This window comes from Vanellus vanellus (genome assembly GCF_965231255.1).
Source record: "Vanellus vanellus genome assembly, chromosome: 3".
In the NCBI taxonomy this organism is placed as follows: Eukaryota; Metazoa; Chordata; class Aves; order Charadriiformes; family Charadriidae; genus Vanellus; species Vanellus vanellus.
The window spans coordinates 23,110,829-23,131,670 of NC_138907.1; the positions used below are offsets into that span (position 1 = coordinate 23,110,829).

Here is a 20,842-nt window from a genome sequence, read left to right on the forward strand (position 1 = left end):
CAGTGGTGACCAGTGACAGGACAAGAGGCAACAGATAGAAATTGAAAGAGGAAATTCTAAGAAAACCCAAGCCCACTTTTTTACTGTGAAGGTGGTCAAACACTGGCACAGGTAACCCAGAGCAGCTGCAGAATCTCCACCCACAGAGTATTCAGAAACCCAACTAGATGCAATCCTGGGCAACCTGCTCTAGCTGAGCCAGCCTGAGCAAGGGGCTTGGGCTATACGATCTGCAACAGTCCCTTCCAACCTCAACCATGCTGTGATTTTCTGGCAAGAACAAAGCAGAAGAAAGTTTACAGGAAGTAGTATTTTTTGCATAGACAACACTATTCTTAGTTGCATTTTTTTTTACCTCCATTAATTCAAACAGCAATCCAGGCTCAATTACAATGACGACTTCATATTCCAAAGCATTCTTGCCAGAGATGGACCCAAGGAAAGAGTCTCTCATTGCACATGCGCCTTCTATTGCTTCCTCAATGCCAGGCTTCTTCCACGCTGAGCTTGCGTTAATCCAGCCAGTACGAAACACACCCTCTGAGCCTTGAAAGCAAAGTAAAGGAATTTTTAATTTAGTGTCTTTCTAGTCAAGTGTTTATTAAATGAATAAAAAAGAATGGCCTATCTCTATATTTGCATTCCTTTTAACTGCGCAATTAAACAGTGCACTAAAAGAAGTCATTAGAAGTTATACATGCCTTACCTTTCTTATAAGGGAGGTGCTGGAAAACCTCCTCTGCCAAGTGAGGAAGAATTGGTGCAAAGGATCGGACTACTATGTCTAAAGCCTCTGCTAGCACAGTTTGACATGAACGACGTTTCGGATCTTTTTCTTCTTCACAATAGAGCCTGCAAGACAGAGATGAAAGCTGGAAAGTATTTGTATGTTCATGCTACTGTTCTTGCTCGAGAGCCACACTTTCCAGACTGTCATTGAAAGGAGAGAAGCCTGACGTAGCTTCCTGTTCCAAGGAAAGCTTTTCCTAATTGCCATTCCCAGGCAAGGATAGTGGTATAGGTACCACAGGACCATTAGCAGGTGAAGCCACATTTTGTCATAGGAAAGGAGATTTTGCACATGGTGTGTTAATTTGCTTCATTTGTATAGAAGAGAATCTTTTCACAAAAGGTGAGCCTGCAGTGCTGTAAGCCCTTTGTTCTAGTTCATCTACCAAATTTAGCATTAGGGCTTTTGTCCATCCCTGTCCCCCGCCTCTCAGCATAACCCCCGATCAGTATAACCCCCTACCTCCTCCCTCCATGAAACAACCCTTTCAAAATTTACAAAGCTATCAATCACTCACGTCCTTAGGATTCTTTTTATCTGTTTTTTAGATCAGTAAAAGACATTAAGTTGACCAGATAAGTGCTAGAAGCCCTTCCCCCTACCCTCCCAAATTCAGATGCACACACTTCCAGGTGGAAGTGCAGATCCAGGAATGCATCTTTAAAACTTTTATTTAGTTGTAAATGTGTACGTTTGATTACCTTTCAAAATGACTCCGTGCCCCTAGCAGACAGAATACAGAAGCACACCGATGACAACAATACTCAGCTGAAAGCAGCTAAGCCTTCACCGGCGTGCTTTACTGCGCTACAGCACAATGCATAACCGTGAAGTGTTCTTCGAGACAGCTGTATTCACTCAACATTTGCCTAGAAAGTTACTACCTCCATCTCAAACCGATTAACTTGTTTTTTCCCTTTTAAAGGCAGCAGTAATGAACTAACCTGTCTTTGATTATGCTGAAATAGAAGTTTGACAAGTTTCTGGAACAGAATGCTTGCAATAATCGAACAACTTTGCTATAATCATATTCTTTGTATGCTTCCGTAACCTGGGAGAGGGAGCAGAGAGAGATAAGAACAGTGTATCAATTTTCATCCACACAATGACAACCCCCGACGAACCTGAACATACACAAACTGTGGTAAGTGACACAAAACCTGGGAGAATCTTTTCTTTAAAAGGTTGTTGGAGGGGGGGGAGGGGGAAGAGTTAATTCAGTGAACAATTAGGACAAAGAAGTAATTTCAATTCAAAGTTGAGGGGAGAGGACAGAGGGAACCCCAGAAATTATGCCCATACTTTCCCATTCAGCAGAACAGTTCTGAGTGACAGAAATGACTAAATTTTGGACTACTGCAGATTTCCAAAGCTCTAGAAGTTTTTGGGTTTGTTTTTTTTTTAATATCCAATTCGAACCGTTTCTAAAGACTTCTCATTTGAGGCCTTGGGCTGGGGGGAGCGGGAAAAACTAGCTGATGTCAAAACCAAATTAAGAATGTTAAAACCTTCCTCTCAAAAGTTGAAACAGGCTTAAGGGAGTGCACATTGCATGAAAGAAACCTCTGTGGTCATCGTTTGCCTACTTGAGATATACTCTTTACTCACACACTTAAAGAATTTTCCCTAGAGTGTATAACCAATGAAAACCTTTACACATATATTAATCTAAACACAATTTACCCCTACCTTGCTGCCATAATCTTGCAATAAATGCAGCATGTATTGATCTACTATGTACATCTCTGAAGCGGGGATGGAATCGGTTTCTGGATTGAAGCCAGCCATGTTTCCCAGCATGAAGCGTAGTGTATTCCGAAGCTAGGAACAAACCAGACAAATTAAACATTAATGGCCTGCACTTTACATGAAACAGAAAATTATAATACTCTATAATGAATTAACTAAAGTTGGCTGTTTTTCAAAATGATTGTTGAATAGTTACAAAAGTACCATGAAGAACATATGCCAAAATGACCTATAGAAAAGTAAAGACAAGACTGGCTGTTACCGAAGCATGCTACAAAACCCAGTCGTTTCCTTAGTACACTTTACTATTTGATCCACAGATGTAAAAAGCAGTAGTACCTACCTAAACAAGTTTGGAAAAGCTTTATTTAGCCTAAAGATTGAAAAGCTTTGCAATGAATTCTATTCACCCAACACAAAACCAAATATGAAGAGGACCTGTCATTAGAATGAAGAGCGTTAACATATTTAGCTCCTACCTTGTTGATATCATCTCTTGCAGCATTAAGTACAACAGGCCCAATCAACACCTCAGTAAAAACATTCGATTCTGCCACCCACCAGCGGAGAACATCGGCACCGTATGGAGGATCCTTGGTGTGATCCTAAGTAGAGACAGAAAGGCACACGAGTAAAACTGCTGGTGGTCCTGCAGCATGGTGAGCAGCGCAATTTTGTGCTGTCAGTGCTGTGAATATACCTGCATGTGTGCCCGGAAGACCACTGGATCTGGAGGCCTTTACCCTCTTTTAGCAAGATTTACTGTAAAGCCAGGGCTACGACATATACTCACAGCAGCCAGCGTACAGGCAATTCTAGAACTCAAATAAATTGAGATAAACTCATCTTTCAACTCTGAATCCTTTGAACAGTTAATATTAAAATAGTAACGTTAATATCTAAAACTACATACTTTTTTTCTCCCCTTCAGACTGTTTTCAACTCTGAAAATGGCTTTTCTCCTTTTTGAAAGGATAGAAACTATTGTGTGTTTTATTGAATCAGATAAGCATACCTTCTTAAGGATTGATTCTTTTGTCTAGGGAGCTGCAAATTCTGCTTAGCAGCCCCAGAAAGAGCAACAGCAGGGCTGGGGAGGAGAAAAAAAAAAATAATAATTCAGAGCATCACCTGCAGTGCCACCTTGCTAACCATGGAATGAAACAAGTTTCCAAAGTCAATAAACAGTCCAGGCTGAGAGCAGTCGGACTGCTAGGGTGCAACTGCTGCTCTGACTGCTCTACTGCTAGGCCCAGCCTGTAGGTTTCAGTTTGAAAGCAAAGGTTAATTATTCTAATATTTTTTTTCTTAAATCCCTCTCTGTCATTCCATCAACAGAGTTCCCGAGTAAAAAGGAACTATTCTACACTTCCTATATAGTTTATTTTCGTTTAGCACAAAACAGAGTTGGGTTTTTTTAGGCACTACAGCTGAAGCAAAACAACTCAAGGTTTTTACTCCAGCCAAATGGAAGTGCAGTGTGGCCAAAGTCTTTAGAAAAGCTTCACAGAGTTCTGCTACAAGACAGCTGTTTAGAAAAAACATGCCACAAGTCAGTTGCAGAATCTGGTAGTGAAAGATTGTAACTAGCAATTCTAAGACACTCAAGAGGTTGACTTACTTCACCTCCATTGATTACTACATCAGGGTCAACCACGTTGCCAATAGATTTAGACATCTTCTCCCCTTTCTCACCAAGAGTAAATCCATGAACTACCAGAGTCCTGAAGAAAAAATTTTAGTGAAAAGAAAAAAAAAAAAAAAAATCTATGTTAAAAATACATTTCTAATGAGGATATTTGTGTGAAAACATACAGAAATCCTCTATTTTTGGCAAGCCTGAGGCTTCATCTGTCGAGTTCAAGCAACCATGAATACACTGCGCTACCATCTGAATAGCGCATACTACTTTATTTTCCTCCTTTAATTCTGCCATGTGAGCAACAGATTGTATGCAGATATCCAGGGCACACATATTTCAGATGAATTAGACTAAAGTATTATTTACTCTTTAAGCCAATACATTTCTCCAAATTGCACAACTGCCTTGCTACTGCCCCGCATTAACCTTTCCTATGCTTTTCATCTACAAAGGGACAAACAGTATGTCACAGCTCCAGCATAAGACACGGACACGGCGATTCTGAATTCCTTACAACCTATCATTCAATTCACAACTCAATGATCTTAAGAGATTTTCATACTGCACTTCCTGTAATAATCCCTTTATTATGGGAGAGTGAGAGAGATGGCAAAAGAACAGACCCGTATCTGAGAGTGTAATAGGATATACCTGAATGGACTGAGAAAGAAAATATCTATTAAAATTATGATGGAAAAAAAAAATTAAATTATGTGCTTTACAGTCAAACCTGAGAAAAAATTTATACTGAAAATGTAAGAACATAAATCATATACTTAATAATGGCTTGGTTCCTCTTGTTTATACACTACTGCCATGCTATCAAAAGCCCAATACCCAATATTTAATAAAGGAACTAGCAATGTGTTTGCAATCCTTGTACTTACTTATATGGTGCTTTTTTCCTTGCTGCCACACTAGTTAATAGAGAGGATTGAAACCAACCTCCCAGCTGGTCTTTCCCTTCAAGGTATGTATCTGCTCTTTGCTCTGCACCTTTAAAGACAGGATATTTTTTTTTTAAATATCACCCTGTATCTTCAAACAATTAATACACCTAACAATCTCTCTGAAAGTGATTACTAAAACTCACTCTGCTCTTTAAAGCCTGTAGATAAGTTGCTTTTACAAATACTGTATGTTTACTCAAACATGATACATCTGATTGATTAGTATCACAATTTTTTTAAAATCGAAGACTCGCTGAACTCCAAAATTTAACAAATAAGTTTGCTTTCCCCCAAACAAAATAATAAGTTTTGAAAACAGAAGCTATCATGCTCAGAGCACTTCATAAGAAGTTCTTGAAGTACTTTCCAAGTATTCCTAAACCAACTGAAGGACCCAAGAAAAGATCACATACTTTGGAATTAATAAAAAAAAATCTACGCTACAACCTGAAACTTCATCAATTGGGAATTACTCAGGATAGAAGTCACAGATGTAATGTGCCTGACTAGCATGTGTAAGGCACCAGGTATTTTTGGAGGAGCCCAGGAAGCTTTGGCAGTGACCGCAGCTCAGCTGTGACAGAATTTACATTTCTGGTCACTGGTGTTCCAGGAAGATTAAAAATTTCAGAAAAGGGTTAAGACAACAAGGGAAACAGAAAGCCTGTTGTGGAGAGAGGGGTCTGGAGGAGCCCGGCTTCTTTAGCTTATCCAGGTGAAGGCTGAGCGAAAATATTATTCTCTATAAATATACAAAAGAGGAATGCTGGAGAAGAATAATAACTGGAGCTAATGAGTCCTCTTGGCATTAGAGAAAAAAAATGGGCTACAAGGCAGATAGAGTGGGTATTAGCTGACTGCACATTAAAAGCAGAAGAGCACACCCCGCTTTCCCAAGGGGCTGAAAGGGGGCAGCAGACCTTTAATGGCTTTACTGGTGCAATTCAGTCACTGAACATAAGGGTACGAGATTTGTTGACTCAAGAAATCCCTCCTCATCCTAAACAATCCCAGACAGGTCACCAGCAGAGTAAGAACAGAATAATGTCGAGCACAGCAGAACATGCAAGTCAAAGCCTAGAAACATTATACGCATATTTGGCAGGAATTTAGTTTTGATTCTAAAAGTCGGTGGTGTAATTTTCCGGATATTCAGACAAAAGTTTCTCTGCTCAGTTTTTATCTACTAGCTCCTTTTATCCTCCTCTTAGGACCCCTGAGACAATGCTTCTTTCTGCTGCTGACACACTTGATTTATTTGTTTAACTTAATGGAAGTTTCGATATTTAGATCCATCCTGCAATAAAAGGAAGTTCAACATTACAAAGGTCAAGGCCATGCAGTTCCAGCTAGCACAGGAAAAATGTGTGGGTGGATGTTATGGTTTTTAACACTTTTGTTTACTCCTTCAAGAAAATCTACAAAGAGTTTGGGTTTTAAAAGGAGAATAAGTAGGGATCACCCTTTGCATTAACAACACAGGAATACTTGTGAGGAGAAGATTTAATAAAAGAGTGTTTGTGGTAAGGAAGAAACTAACATGTAGAAAATCTGTAACAGCAGCAGCGACACGTTTCTTACAACTAGTTTACTAGCCACTGGCTTTAGAGAAGTGAACTTTTCCTGGAAATGCCAGTAGTTACAACTTAGAGGAGAGAAGAATTTAAACAAACAACTGATTACCAATAACAAACTGTATTGGTCTTTTCTGACAGGAACCAGTACATCTGGCAGGCTGGCTAATGTAGCTTACAAAGTTAATGGAGCCCTGAACATTTTATCTCTGTAAAATACAAACACGAGTTTTGCATATACAAAGCCTGCCTTTTAAGTGCAGGGGTAGCTCCCCTACCACAGTTTCATTAAAGTTGTGGTGGTTATATACAAATTAATTAGAACAGCCAGCATGTTTCTTTGTAAATGGAAGGGTACGTCCAACAACCCAGAAGAGACTCCTCAGTTGTTTATTTTACACTGAGGTATAGTACATAGGTCATTAAATAGAATTACAATTTATGATCCTTCTGGTTTGGATTTCAAGATTCCGTATCTTTGATCTTACAGACTTTGACTTTTAGATTAAACGTATTGTATTTTAATATCAGGAATGAATCAGCTAAGATAAATTCAAGTCTCTCAGTCAGCACAAAAGTTTAAACACTTAGACAGGCAAGCTGTAAAATAATCACATTCATTCAGTTAAATATTAGCCAATAAGATAGGGGGAAAAAAAGTCATGATGCTGAAAACTACTATCATTGCAATACAAAACTATGGGTAAAAAGCTGCGTGACTTCTACCAACGGCATATGACATTGCAATACAGTCCAGTGTGCATTTTTACATGAAATATTTGTTTGCAGTGCAGATGGCACATAAGGAAAATATCAAGACCTGTAAGAAAATTTTAAGACAGAAAAGAATTCTCTACAAATGGATACTCCAAAGACAGCTACTGAAAAAAGCAGGGAACACAAACTAACTTCAAAGAAAGAAAAGGAAAAAAAAAAACCACGTCCCAGGCACTACAGCACTGAGTATTCAAAAATCAGCAAATGCTTTTGAACCAGATTTTGCTTTTACCACACCTTCCTTTTGGAGGCAGGGTATTAACACTCTTCTACCTCACAGCAGGACTGTGAAAATGAGTTTATTCATGTATGCAGCATTCAGGTTTAAAATTTTAACATTGCATAAAAGAATATGGAAACAGTTCTTTCAAAAATATTTGAGGTATATGTAGCAAGAAATAAACAGGATTAGATAGCACAACAATAAACTGTTCAGTGAAAACAGCATTAGGCAAACAGAGCATCTACGAAGCAAAGTGTAGCCCAAAAAAGCTTTAGTAGCAGTGGGGTTTTTCAGAGCGTGTTGCACGTGGGGCTCTGCTCTCAACGGTGCAAGCAGAGTGGTATTTATTTTACAGACAATCTAGTTATAACTGCCCATTTCTGGTTTTGTGACTACTAAATATTTGATCTTAGTGTGTAAGTCACACCTTCCTAGCTGCTACACTGCTGATGTAGAACAGTTTGGTCAATTTGCCATTTAATTCAGAGTGGCACCTTTGATACACCTAGGCTGGAAAAAGGAAGCCGGCCGTAATTTAATGAAAAAAGAGCAAGTTTAAGTCATTTCCTTCAGAACTATGCCCTGTCTCTGGTAGGAAAGGCAGCAGCACGACTGTACGCATGCAACCTATGGTTTAGGCCCCTGAGCTTGCTGTTGCCAAGCAATTCCTTTAACCTGTTCAAAAACCTCATATTGCAGAATCTCTCTCCCTTCTTCCTCCTCCCCACTCTCTTCCCAACCTGCCATATGTTTTGAAAGCAATCTGTGTGGCCGTCAGCTAAAAGGATGAATTTTATAACTGCTCCATCTCCTTTAATAAGCTCAGACACAGCTAGTTCAAGTCCAGTGAAAACTCAGGCCTAAGTTCTGCAAGTTGCAGAGACGAAGAGAACAGCTTATTTTTGCGAGACTGGAACTGGCAGGGAAATCTGTAACACTGTTTATTCCTGCTGGTTACTAACAGACAGATCATTGGTTTATGATTTTCAATAATTTGATTTCATGGTAGAGTGAAGCAATTATAAACATTAGCCTCACAGTTTTAGCCATCTATTATATCCTCCATTAACTCATGCTGTGAAAGAAACACCACTGTGCCTGACCCCGTCATCACAAGGCAAGCCATAACTGCCATTATCACTGATCTCCTTCTACAAAATTAACAGGTAGCACTTTACAGGTAGCACCTCAGCTTCCGTATAACGCTGTGCTTTCACACGTTTGAGCCACAGGAAGTTCTCCTACCTGATGTAACATTCTTTAAGCAATTTTCGATTTCTCCGTGGATTTCACCCATTTTTCCCCCAAGAGTACTTTGGAAAAGAATCCCATCAGTTAGCCTGTTTGCAAGCCTTGCCAATTATTTTTATTGACATAGGAAGAAGTTCTGCAAAAAGTTCTAAAAGCTGCCACATATTAGGAAATACAAGACAAAACTATTAATTCAACAACGTCTCTTGCAAAGTGCATTTTTCAGAATGGGTAAATTAAAACAGTAATTTCATATGAATCACTGAGACTGTACTTCCACTTCTGGCAGTGGCTGGGAGCCTCAATTACATAGCAAAAAAAAAAAGTAATGCAACTTTTGTGTCATTTCTGAAGATAAAGAGGCTTACAAGATCTTGTTAGTCATTCCCCCAACTTTTGAACCAGCGGGTCCGCTCCACTCGTGTCAGATAGCAAAAGAAGATGCCTTACACACACCAAGTTTCAGGAAAAGAGATGATTAGATAGAGAAGCGGAACTTTCAATGGTTCCACAAAAGAAGTCTGTACTGTGAAAGACCCAACATTTCTTAGACATTACAGAATCCATATGGGAGCCTTACACACATTGACAGTGAATCAAGAATCTTGATTCTGCTATTCCTTATTAAAAACGATGTCTTTCCTCTGCACAGGATTACAGGTAGTTTTTGCATACTGAGGTATTAAGCTTTTAAAGAATGCAAGTACGTAACTGTGCACATAAAATACTACTACTTTGTTATACCTTTCAAAACCAAACCAGAAACATTTTAAAAGAGTATGAACTTTAACATATGTAAAGGTCTTCTAGAAAATGAATGTTTGCTGATGGCACTGTTGCCTGACCACGTTGCTAAGAAATAAAACCTCTGGTACTAACGTGTTTTATAATTCAACAAGATTATTATCACGCAATTGTGTACTGAGGGTTTAAAGTCCAACAGACTTGATGTATGGGACCAGACTCCTCCTTCAGAAAGGACTCCTGACTTTGGACTATCTTCCAGGCAAACAGTGTGTATTTTATATATTTTTATACAAATATATATCTGCGACCTGCTGAGCAGCAACTACTGGCAGTAGGAGCTAGCTATAAATAACATATAGCACACATAAATATTTTTAGCAACAACATACTGCTTTAGTTACTGAAATTAATCAGAAGTGAAAAAGTACATGTACACTGTTAAAATTATAAAACTTACTTAGATTCAGCAGCTGATCTCAATTTTGTTCCGCTTCAAATAGCGTGCACAAGTACAAACATAATTTGTTAACTGAAAATAATTTAAGAGTTACCAACAAGCAGCAAAGTACCTTGGCCGTTTGTGTCATGAAACGTCTACACTCACAACAAATATCTTCTGATTAGAAGATATATGGTACGCCACATGGCAGAATCAGTCAGAATAGAATCTTAGAAAAATCTCTACTTCAGCTATGCTGAAAATGAGTTTGCCAACATTAAACCCTTATCTTTACGAGCAAAAGCTGCTTTACAAGAAGTCACAACCAGTTTGCTGCTGGCACAATCTAACTCAGTTTTGCCGATACCAACACCATCATGCAAAACAGTTATGTTGTATTCTCCAAGTATTCTAAAAGAAAGATCAACATATTAATTCTGTACCTTCCAGAACATGGGCCCAGGAAGTTCCACTGTCAAACCAGATGTCTAGGACATCCTGTCCCTTGACATAATCCAAAACATCATGACCACCAGCCTATTGGAAAAACAATTAATAAATAATGCAAGAATAATACTCCTTATCATCAGTGCTTTTCAAACCTAGAAATAAAGTAGATTTGGTTTCTGGACCAGTTTTTACAGGCTCTGCTACCAACTTTGTGAGTGAACACAAAATAATTCAGATAATTTTTCACAATAGTTTTCAGATAATTACCAATGAAAACCCAAAACAGAACAAGGAAAAATTACCAAAAAACCTGAGATGGCAGAGTAACACTGCAGTTTGTGTGCTAGCTTAAGAAAACAATTGTTAAAGGAACAATAAAAAGTTAGGAAGAAAGAAATAAAAATTCCAGTCTATTTTAATGACAAAGACTCAATACATGTTTGGGCTTATAACTGGGTTTATTGTCACTTTCCTCCTGATCTAAGAGGAGGATGGAGATCTCTGCCCTGAATTAATGGCACAAATCTGACTGTGTGTATTTTGCCATACTCAGATCTCACTTTCTGAACATTCCTTTCACAGGATACCATCTCACAAAGGTACAAGATTGAAATGGATCATGGGAACATATGAAGGTTTTATACTATTTCCCATCACTGAACTGTCTCAAGAACATTATATATTTGAAGTCAAACAAATTACCTTCGCTACTGCCTCTTTTGATAGTAGTTGTTCAATAGGAAGGGTCCACCACGCATCTGTTCCTTGCTGCTCCACTATTTTGATGACATCTGTGATAGTTTCACTGGGTTAGAAGGAAAAAAAGGGGTTTACGAATTGATGAGTTAATCGTACCTTTCTACAAGTATCCCAGATCCAAAGTAGTGAGACATACTGATAGAGATCAAGCTATTTAAACCTGTGATTTTCCAGCTTCTAATCCAGACAAGACTCCACAGAGCTTTCTGACCATATTAAAAAGACTTCCTACTTCTGTCTGCCAAGATGGGTAGGATTGTATGAAACCTGGACATACAGAAACCCGCATGTACTCCAAATAGCTTTTTCCGCAAATACTCAATAACTGGCCACTCGAAAAAGATGCCAGAAGCTTGAAAACTTCTAAAATCCATTTCACTTGCTATTTCCTAACCTTGAATTTACAGAAACTAAGCAACTATTTCCCCTGCCTGTATTTGCTCTTTTTGACAACAGGCTTCTTTTCTCCACTGGATAAAGAGACCTTGAGAACTCACGAGGAAATGGAGAGTTAGGAAATGGCAGCAGTTCAAAAAACATACATATGTATTAGACTTCTGGTTGCCTGGATTCCCCTTTTTAGCAATATATATTTTTAAATAGCAAGAAATATATTTAAATATATTAATCCAAATAATGTGGGAAGCTGAAAGTTCTGTACCCAGCAGAGGAGTGATGCAAACAACCATTCCACATACACTCTGAAGGCAATATATGAGTTGATATGGTATAGCGCCAGCCAGGACAAAGGTCCTGAAATAAACAGATGCTATGGAAATAAGAAAAATTAAAAAATTAACTAAGTATTTTTTTTGATGTGAACAGATAACACAACCACAAGGCATGCAGTTCTGTGCACTATTTATGACACATTCAATTGTTGTCCCCAATATATAAGGCTATGGGGAATTGATTTTTAATATCATTTAATGCCAAGTCTAGACATAAATTAAGATATCTTAAAAAAGAAAACAAACCCCACACATTTTGTCTTGTTGACTCACAAAGCACTTATTAAAGAGGTGATTTTTTGCTGTAGTTGAGTACAGTAGGTTATCATAACCAGCCCACTTCAAAAAAAACTTGCTGTGTTAACCAAGCCACCAGAGATTTATTTTTAACTCAATAAATGAAGATTTAATCAGTTAACTAACTTCTTGACACAGTATTGCAAAGGGGGAAAAAATAAAGTAATGATCTGGCATAATTATCTTGAAAACACAAAAGGCAGATGACCCAACTTCTTTAGTGTCATCACTCAGTTCTGTATTTGGACTTAGGCACAATATTTTTTCTGTAGTGCTAATAAGTTGAGCTACATCACTACAACATTTCGTGGACTCTTACACATGGAGTTGAAGCATGAAAACCCATGTTCTCCAAGATGACGTAGAACAAATTATTATTTAATTACATGACATGAGGTGCAACAGTAAGAAGAAAATGCAGTTTTGCTCTTGAGTGTGGGAATAAAATTGCAATGATAAACCACCTGTTTTGTATTAATCAATCAATCATCAATTAATCAATTACCTTTTCAAAGTAAATTCCTGTAGAACATCCCAGGAGGTTTTCTGGAGAGAACACCCACTAACACTCACAAAGCGACAGTCAGCTAGCATACCACTGCCAATCTTATCCTTTCAGACTAAAATGGGTATCATTCACCTTCCAGTTTAATGATCACAGGACACAATTTATGACTTTGTACTATATCTGCTAACATTTATCTTGGTAAAACAACATTTAGGAGCTCCGGTTCTGAATGGTATCTTTTCCTTTCAGAAATATTTGCATAGAGGACTATCTGCCTGTACTTCCAGTTGTGAAGTGTTACTTCTCCAAGGCAAATGCACACAGCAGCTCCAGTCCTGGTAGTTTCCTGGCAGATAGCTGATAAGCATCCCTTATGTCTTGCCTCCTTCAGGCTACATCTTCAAATTCAGAAAGCTCTCAGGAAAAAAAATCAAATAAGCCAATGAGAAGTTTGTTTGTCTCAGCCCAGACTAAACTATTCCACTGACTTTGTCTCTCTTGCGGGGTCAGTACCTTCCACTGAAGCGGCTGGCTTTACACCCAGACTTTCAATGATGACATAGACCGTAGCACCTGGGAACATTTTCGAAAAAGCAACACACAACATTATTTTTTCACTCCTTGCCAACAGGAGGCTCCATCTTTGATTCTTCTCAAATACACTATCAGTGTATTTTTAAAAACAATTATGGATAACTAGTTGTCTTCAAGTGAATACATCAAGAGCTCTCTCCACAGTCTCAATGCCTTCCTGGTACTGGCCAAGTCTTACTAGCAAAAGACAGAGTAGCTAAATTAAAAAGATGATGATTTACCCTAAAATGTGTTTATTGCCACATAAAATGTTAGTGCGTGCTGAGTGATTCACGGAAGAATTAATTCAGTGCTCAGCTAATGGCTCTGGCAACAAACTAGAGCCACTGAATAATCATACCCCTCACTAGTACAGAAAAGTTATCAGTGTGCCCTATAGAGCAATTGGAAAATTTAAAGAGGAACTAAGCTTGTCATCTGTATAACTTTTCCATATTGCAAATTCACTTCAGTAGAAGAACAGAAACTCTAGGGATGAATTAATTTTCGACCTATGTGCTTTTAAAGCATTCAACAAGTATTTGATTATACCAGTGTTTGTAGTGATTTTTAAAAGATGACAAATCCAGCCAGAGTCCAAAACTAACAGCTACCTTGGACAACATGTAGGAACATACTCTTAACAACGTTTTCCAGCAACTGTATGGATTCAGCTTGATCACAGCAGAAATCTCAAGTTTGTCAGATGTTCTAAGCTTTAAGTAAAGGAGATACAACCTGAAGTGCCAACAGTTTTCTGACTCTCCAACTGTTAATTACAATGACACCCCTCCTCAATGGAAGAGATAATGATTAAGGTCAGGCCTATCACACAAATATTTGGAGAAATTAACATGGTGGAGGAGGACTACGACAACACCTGAAACACTGTTAGCGCAAACTGTACTACATGTAGTGAGGAAGAACTGTTCTCCTTTCCATCGCAGGTAGGGGGCAGGGACAAGAAGGAAATAAAACCTTACTATCAAGCTCCTTTGGGAAACCATCATAAAATGACTGCCTTCATTTACAGTAAGTATTGCCAATGCCACACCACCAGTTGCCTACCACTGTAGATACACCATTACAACGAAACATACGATGGACTAACCTTTTACCAAGTGTATTGCTATGCAACACAAAGGCTTATATTGTTAATTGATGAAGGGTAGAACTATTTTGAAAACACATTTTCATGAAACATGAGCTAACAGAAATGATTATACTACAGATAGAAGGTCAGATTTTTGTTATCAATCACTTACAAGAAATAAAGTCAATGACTGTGAAGTCAACCTGTTATTGACCAGTATTCTCAAAATTCTATCATAGTTTCAAATCAAGCAATAAAAACATTTTAGCAGTGCAAGTCTTTTTGATTATATTCAGTTTCCCTAGAGAATATAAGTGAACATTAACAGGCAAGTATTTTAGAGGAGACAGTTAGGACCAAAAATTTCCAGGATACTGTTTCAACAAATACTTTTTCCTCCTACAGTTTGAAAAATCCAAGACAAACAAAGAATCCATCCCCCTGTTTCTCTAATCTTTCCCCAGGATCCTTACGATTAACTATTACTGCAAGAGAGAAATGACTATATTTAAAGTATCTGTATTGTAAGGAGGAAGATTTTTGCAAAGTACTTTTATGTAAGGTGCAAGTGAAAACCACCTTTCTCAAATAACTACTCATCACTTTATAATCTGAGGGCTTCAACGTGAGCATGATAATTCACCGAGTTAGCAATAAACACCATTGTAAAACTTTGCCCTGTATTCATACACTATCTAGAAGAACTTGCATTACGTGTCACTTGCTACTAACACTGAAACCCCTACGGCAATTCACGCTACCACGACATCAGCCAATCACTCTGAAGTCTGATATTGATTATGCTGAACACTTATTTAATGTGTTAACAGAAATTAGGCAGCATTAAGATATAGTCGGGAGGAGAAGAATACAGTGCCTGATGTTCTCTCGACCTCTTTTCAAACAACAGTAAAGAAGGCAAGGTATCTTCCTTTTTATGTGAACGTTGATGCTGCAGTAGTAAGTATTTAGGTTACGGTAAGTTGCTATTGCTTACAAGTCACTGAAATTTCTTAATATTTTAAAAAGAGAATTAAAGTGCAGAGTAGCTCTACTTCAAAGACAGGTTGGGGTTTTCTTTGTAAGAAATTTAAGTTATTGTTAATCAAAGTCACAGAGAAGGGGACAAAAGTTCTCATGCATTAGAATAATTATTATTACCAATAACTGAAAAGTGAATTCGTAAACAAGTTTTTGCATGAGGTCAGATTAAAGTACGTGTCTCACATTTATTACCTGGTCTGAGCTACTACTGGAAATACAAATCTCTCGTTTTACTTTTGGAGCTCTTTCTCTCTTCTCTTCCACGAACTACAGAATTTCCTAAAAATCAGAATGTATACAACAGTATACAAACAGTATAAGCGTTTATTTGTGCATGTATTCTATTTAAAGTCTTTTTTCCCCACTTGCGCAGAAAAAACATAGTCTTACCTCTGTATTCTTACTGAAAATGGCAATAATGAAAATATGTTCTCTCCTCTCTCTGTCATATAGGGTTATTTTACAATATTTTTTTAAATTCCTGATTACAATATGATGTGATATACTCTACATAAATAATCTAATCATCAGTAGCATATTAAATTTATAACCATAGACAACAGTGTCATACAATCAAATGTCTTTTAGGGCTATGGGGGGACACAGCAGCAAATAGGAAGACTCTTGGAGATCTTGCATCAAACCCGTTGCATGCAAGTTTATAATCTAGCTCTTGGCTTTCAAGTAAGAAAGACAGGATTGTTGGTGTGGGAAAAATATTCTGGGTTTTTTTTCCCCAGAGACAAGAAGTTGCACCTTGAAAGAGAAGCTTTCCACAGCCTTTCACATGACAATTCGGGGGAATCTCTCAGAAGGAAACACAGTCATTTATTTTACGGACTTCTTTTGAGGAAAAAAAAGTGTTTTTACAGGTGATACATATACAAGATCACACAAGATCGACCGTTGGTGCTCTCATATGTAACAGCAACTCCATGTGGACTACACTGACTTCCAGTGGAGATGCTGTTACTTTTGATAGCCACTCAAAAACTCCTGAACAGCTGCTACTGCAAGTACATTTATCCAGCGTTCCAGATAAGAAAACAGCTTTTGTTTTAAAATGTAAGTTATTTACTGTTGTTTTAATGATATTAGTTATTCACACAATCTGACTATGAAAGTGTTAAGTGTTAGAAATGTGTGAGCAACCTACTCTGATACGATTTTCAGAATGATAATGCAAATGAAACAAAATGTTTAGGCTTAGCTGTTTATTTCAATAAGAACTGGTGTCCAGGAAAATGACCTATGAATTGACAGACTGCTTTCTAAATTTGCCTGTCATTTCTATAGGCCAATATTCTGCACACTTTTCCTACCCTGGTTACAGAAGTCTGCTACAGTCAACTTTAAATATTTAATGAGTGTTTTACAGTTTTTTTTCACCTCTACTGTAAAATACGTTAGAAGTAAAGAGTACTGATTATAAAAAAGCATCAGAAGCTGTCAGTCAAATGAAATAAATCTTATTTTTCAAGCATATTGGACGCGTCTCTTTTTCCTTAAATGTATCTTTTTTTCCCCAGACACAAAGGTTGAGCTGTTAAACGATTGCAGAGTTTATCACATCAAAATGCCCCAGTTGCCACATACCGTACAACTTCAGCAATAATCTCACACAGCTCAAACACTTACAAAAGATATGCTTTTTAATACAAGTCACTGGCTTTCAAGGTAATTTTACTACAATCTAAAGGAATTCACATGCATGCCACCTTTCAAATGCTTTCTGTACCAGCTGCGTCAGCTCCTCTATGTTCTGAAGGAACTATCACTTCTTGGTGCCTTTCATGTTTGACTGCCAAATGCTAAACTATTTTTCATTACACTCTTCTTTTGTTGTTAAACTACATATTTAACAATTTTAAGCAAGCACAAGTAACACATGCAAGCCTACTCCACAGATGGACTACGATAAGTCTTCCTAAAAAATTGTAATTTTTTAATGTGAACATATACTTACTTTTTAATCTGGTAACAGGTTTTGCAGATAAAATTATTTTACACCCCACAGAGCCTCCATCCCTTTATTTCCTGATGTGCGTCAGCATTATTCAGGTACTATAAACGACTACGGTTATTGTGGTCTTTTCTCACAGTTATTGCCCACTGTGACAGAGTCAAAGTACGTATCTGTGCACCTACACACCCAGTCACACCAGGTAAAGCTAAGGATTAACTGCCTAAAGTCCATTCCCTGCTCTCCACACCCTAAGCCTCACCTACTACTGACAGGACGAGGGGCAATGGGCACAAGTTAGAACATAGGAAGTTCCGTTCAAATACACGGAAACACTTCTTTACGGTGAGGGTGACAGAGCACTGGCACAGGCTGCCCAGGGAGGTCGTGGAGTCCCCTTCTCTGGAGATTTTCAAGACCCGCCTGGATGCAGTCCTGAGTAATGTGCTCTGGGCAATCCTGCTTTGGCAGGGGAGTTGGACGAGATGATCTCTAGAGGTCCCTTCCAACTCTGAAACTCCATGATACTACTATACCTATGTGCTTAGCCCAGCCTCTGGAAAACATGCCGGACTCTCAGCAGTGCATTTATCCAACACCAGAATAAAAAAGTTCTGCAACACTACTTAAGTTCACCTCCAGCTATGCAATCTTACTATCCATAATGAATTTGCACTAACAGTTATAAGGTTAAGATGCATAAAATGGAGTTAGAGTAGCATACCTCAAGACAGAAAACAATTACGGAAATAAACAATGAATGTGGAACTACACAATACTATTTTTATGAAGTCATCTCTTAGAGGATAGTCACAATTGAAAACCTCTGTTCCCCACAGGGGTAAAAGCAAAACTCTATTACTCCTTAAAAGACAAACAAGGATCATATTAGCTTGAATGTTCTTGTTTTAAAGCATAGCTTGGATTTCCTCAACATTACATTGTGTGGAATTCTTGAAATGCAGTGTTTGCAATATCTGGGTATTGCAAGATGGCAGAATAAGGGTATCATCTGAAGCTTTAGACACACCAAATCATAAAGCTAAAGGTCACTTACTTACATTTATTGAGGCTGGCTCTTCAAAAACACTCTAATTTTATTTTGAAACAAAGTGCAGTTATTTATTCTGCAACTGACTTGCTTATTCCGCTTCAGATTATCTCATTGTCACTTATTCAATTGCAAAAAGCTATTTTGACAAAATACCTGTATTGTTCAATTTACAGTGCTACAATCACAGTGGCAATCTATTCTAACTACAGCTTCCGTTTTACTCCTTGCTTAAATGTAAAGGCCAGTGATTCTGCCAGCTCACTTCAACTGAAGATGATGAAAGCAGCAATTAGTATCAAGGGAACTTTTCAGTTAACTTGGGTATCTGAGTAAATTGATTCCTCTTACTTACATACAAGTCATAGAATCACTGAGATTAGAAGGAACCTTTAAGATCATCAAGTCCAAACATTAACCTACCCTGTCAAAACCACTTCTAAACCATGTCCTCAAGTACCACATCTATCCTTTCTTTAAACACCTCCAGGGATGGCGAATCCGCCACCTCTCTGGGCAGCCTATTCCAATGTTTAATAACCCTTTCAGTGAAAAATTTTTTCCTAATATCCAATCTAAACCTTGTCTGACATAACTTGAACCCATTGCCTCTCGTCCTATCACTTGTCACCAGGGAGAAGAGGTCAGCCCCCACCTCTCTACAACCTCCTTTCAGGTAGCTGTAAAGAGTGATAAGGTCTCCCCTCAGCCTCCTCTTCTCCAGGCTAAACAATCCCAGTTCCCTCAGTCGTTCCTCATAAGACAAGTCACCTCCAGCAATGAGTTTTTGATTGTTTTAATTAGCTGAATTAGGTCTGCATATAAACAAGTAAAAGCATGATTCTATACTTAAATAGTTAGAAGTTTTATAATATGTGCAACTGTAACACAACAGACAGTGCTTGTTCTTTCATTTTTCAGTATATAAAGCTAGATAAATACCTGTTTATCAAGCATTCTCCTGTGTTCTTCTGATAAAAAACAGGAATTGGAACACCCCAACATCTTTGCCGTGATATACACCAAAACGTCCTTCTGTCCAGCATTTCAAGCATTCTGTTCACTGCAGATGTGGGAATAACTTTCACTTTTTTCAGCACTTCCTATAAAATAGACAGCAAATTGTTGAACACATTTCAGCATTCAGACCAACACTGTTTATGCTACCAGTAAAAAAAAAAAGGTACAGGTCTACACTCCCACTCCCGGTACCGAGTAACATGTTCTCAGGCAACTGTCACATTTCCTTTGTTTACTTCACCGCATGTTGCTCTTCAACAACATACTTTGAAGGCTGAATATACTGTACATTTCCCCACAGAGCAACCAATGCTTTTTTGCCAGCTCTGATTCTCTAGCAGACACACCCTAAAGTGAGTTAGAAAAGGCATCAGTATCTCTGTCTGAAGTTTAATAGCTCATTGTGTCTTGTGCTTTTGCCTACTTTGAGACCCCATCTTGACACACACTGCCTGTATTACAGAGTGTGGGTTACCACTCATTCCCAACTCCACTGAATAACCATCATATTTTCCTTCATGCTACATAAAGATGAATAATTTCCAAGAGCACTGTATATTAAAAAAGTATGTTTTGAAGTTATGTAAAAGAGGACTGAGGCAAAAGTAATAGTGGAGCAAACAAAGATGTCTGGCTATAAACAGCTACCATACCAAAGGTAATTTTAAGAGTGCTAAGTGTCTCTTCTGATTTAGTTCCTTGAAACATTGTATCTTTAATAGTATTTTTTTGGCAAAAAAAAAAAAAAAAGGCAGTACCTCTAAGAAGCTTACACATCTCTTGTAAATACAATGAACAAATATGTCAGTCAATGTGTTTCTCCTGGATTAGATCAATACTGAAAAAAAAACCCCACAAACAGCAATATTCATCACTTCTACAAATAACTAACACTTTTCAACTGGTGTTTGTAAACCCTGGAGAAGAACATATTCTGGAGTGAGATATAGCAAGATCGTTTTGCTGATTCAAATAGCAGGAGCTGTTTTTAAATGTCCCATAAGAAAGCAAAATTATGTACCTGTGCTGTAGCCTTCACACTTGCTGTGTTTACAAACCACTGTTTGCTGGCACGAATAATCATTGGTTTTTTAGTCCTCCAGTCATATGGGTAACTGTGCACGTATTTCTCCTCTTTTAACAAACTCCCTGCTGCTTGAAGCATCTGAATGACTGAAAAGAAAAAAAAAAAAAAAGAGGCAAGATTAGAA

General features: G+C 38.0%; 1 protein-coding gene across 1 annotated transcript in view; it reads right to left on the reverse strand.

The window, feature by feature from the left end:
* Window positions 1-20,842, reverse strand: part of IARS2 (isoleucyl-tRNA synthetase 2, mitochondrial) — a gene marked incomplete at its 5' end in the record, with an annotated part of 30,341 nt that overhangs the window by 1,863 nt on the left and 7,636 nt on the right. The window contains 11 exons of the mRNA XM_082481728.1: window positions 356-546; window positions 707-852; window positions 1,735-1,841; window positions 2,480-2,611; window positions 3,019-3,144; window positions 4,161-4,263; window positions 5,069-5,177; window positions 10,586-10,679; window positions 11,295-11,397; window positions 19,554-19,714; window positions 20,653-20,804. Coding sequence (XP_082337854.1) covers window positions 356-546; window positions 707-852; window positions 1,735-1,841; window positions 2,480-2,611; window positions 3,019-3,144; window positions 4,161-4,263; window positions 5,069-5,177; window positions 10,586-10,679; window positions 11,295-11,397; window positions 19,554-19,714; window positions 20,653-20,804 — 1,424 coding nt within the window. The remainder of the gene's footprint in view (window positions 1-355; window positions 547-706; window positions 853-1,734; window positions 1,842-2,479; window positions 2,612-3,018; window positions 3,145-4,160; window positions 4,264-5,068; window positions 5,178-10,585; window positions 10,680-11,294; window positions 11,398-19,553; window positions 19,715-20,652; window positions 20,805-20,842) is intronic.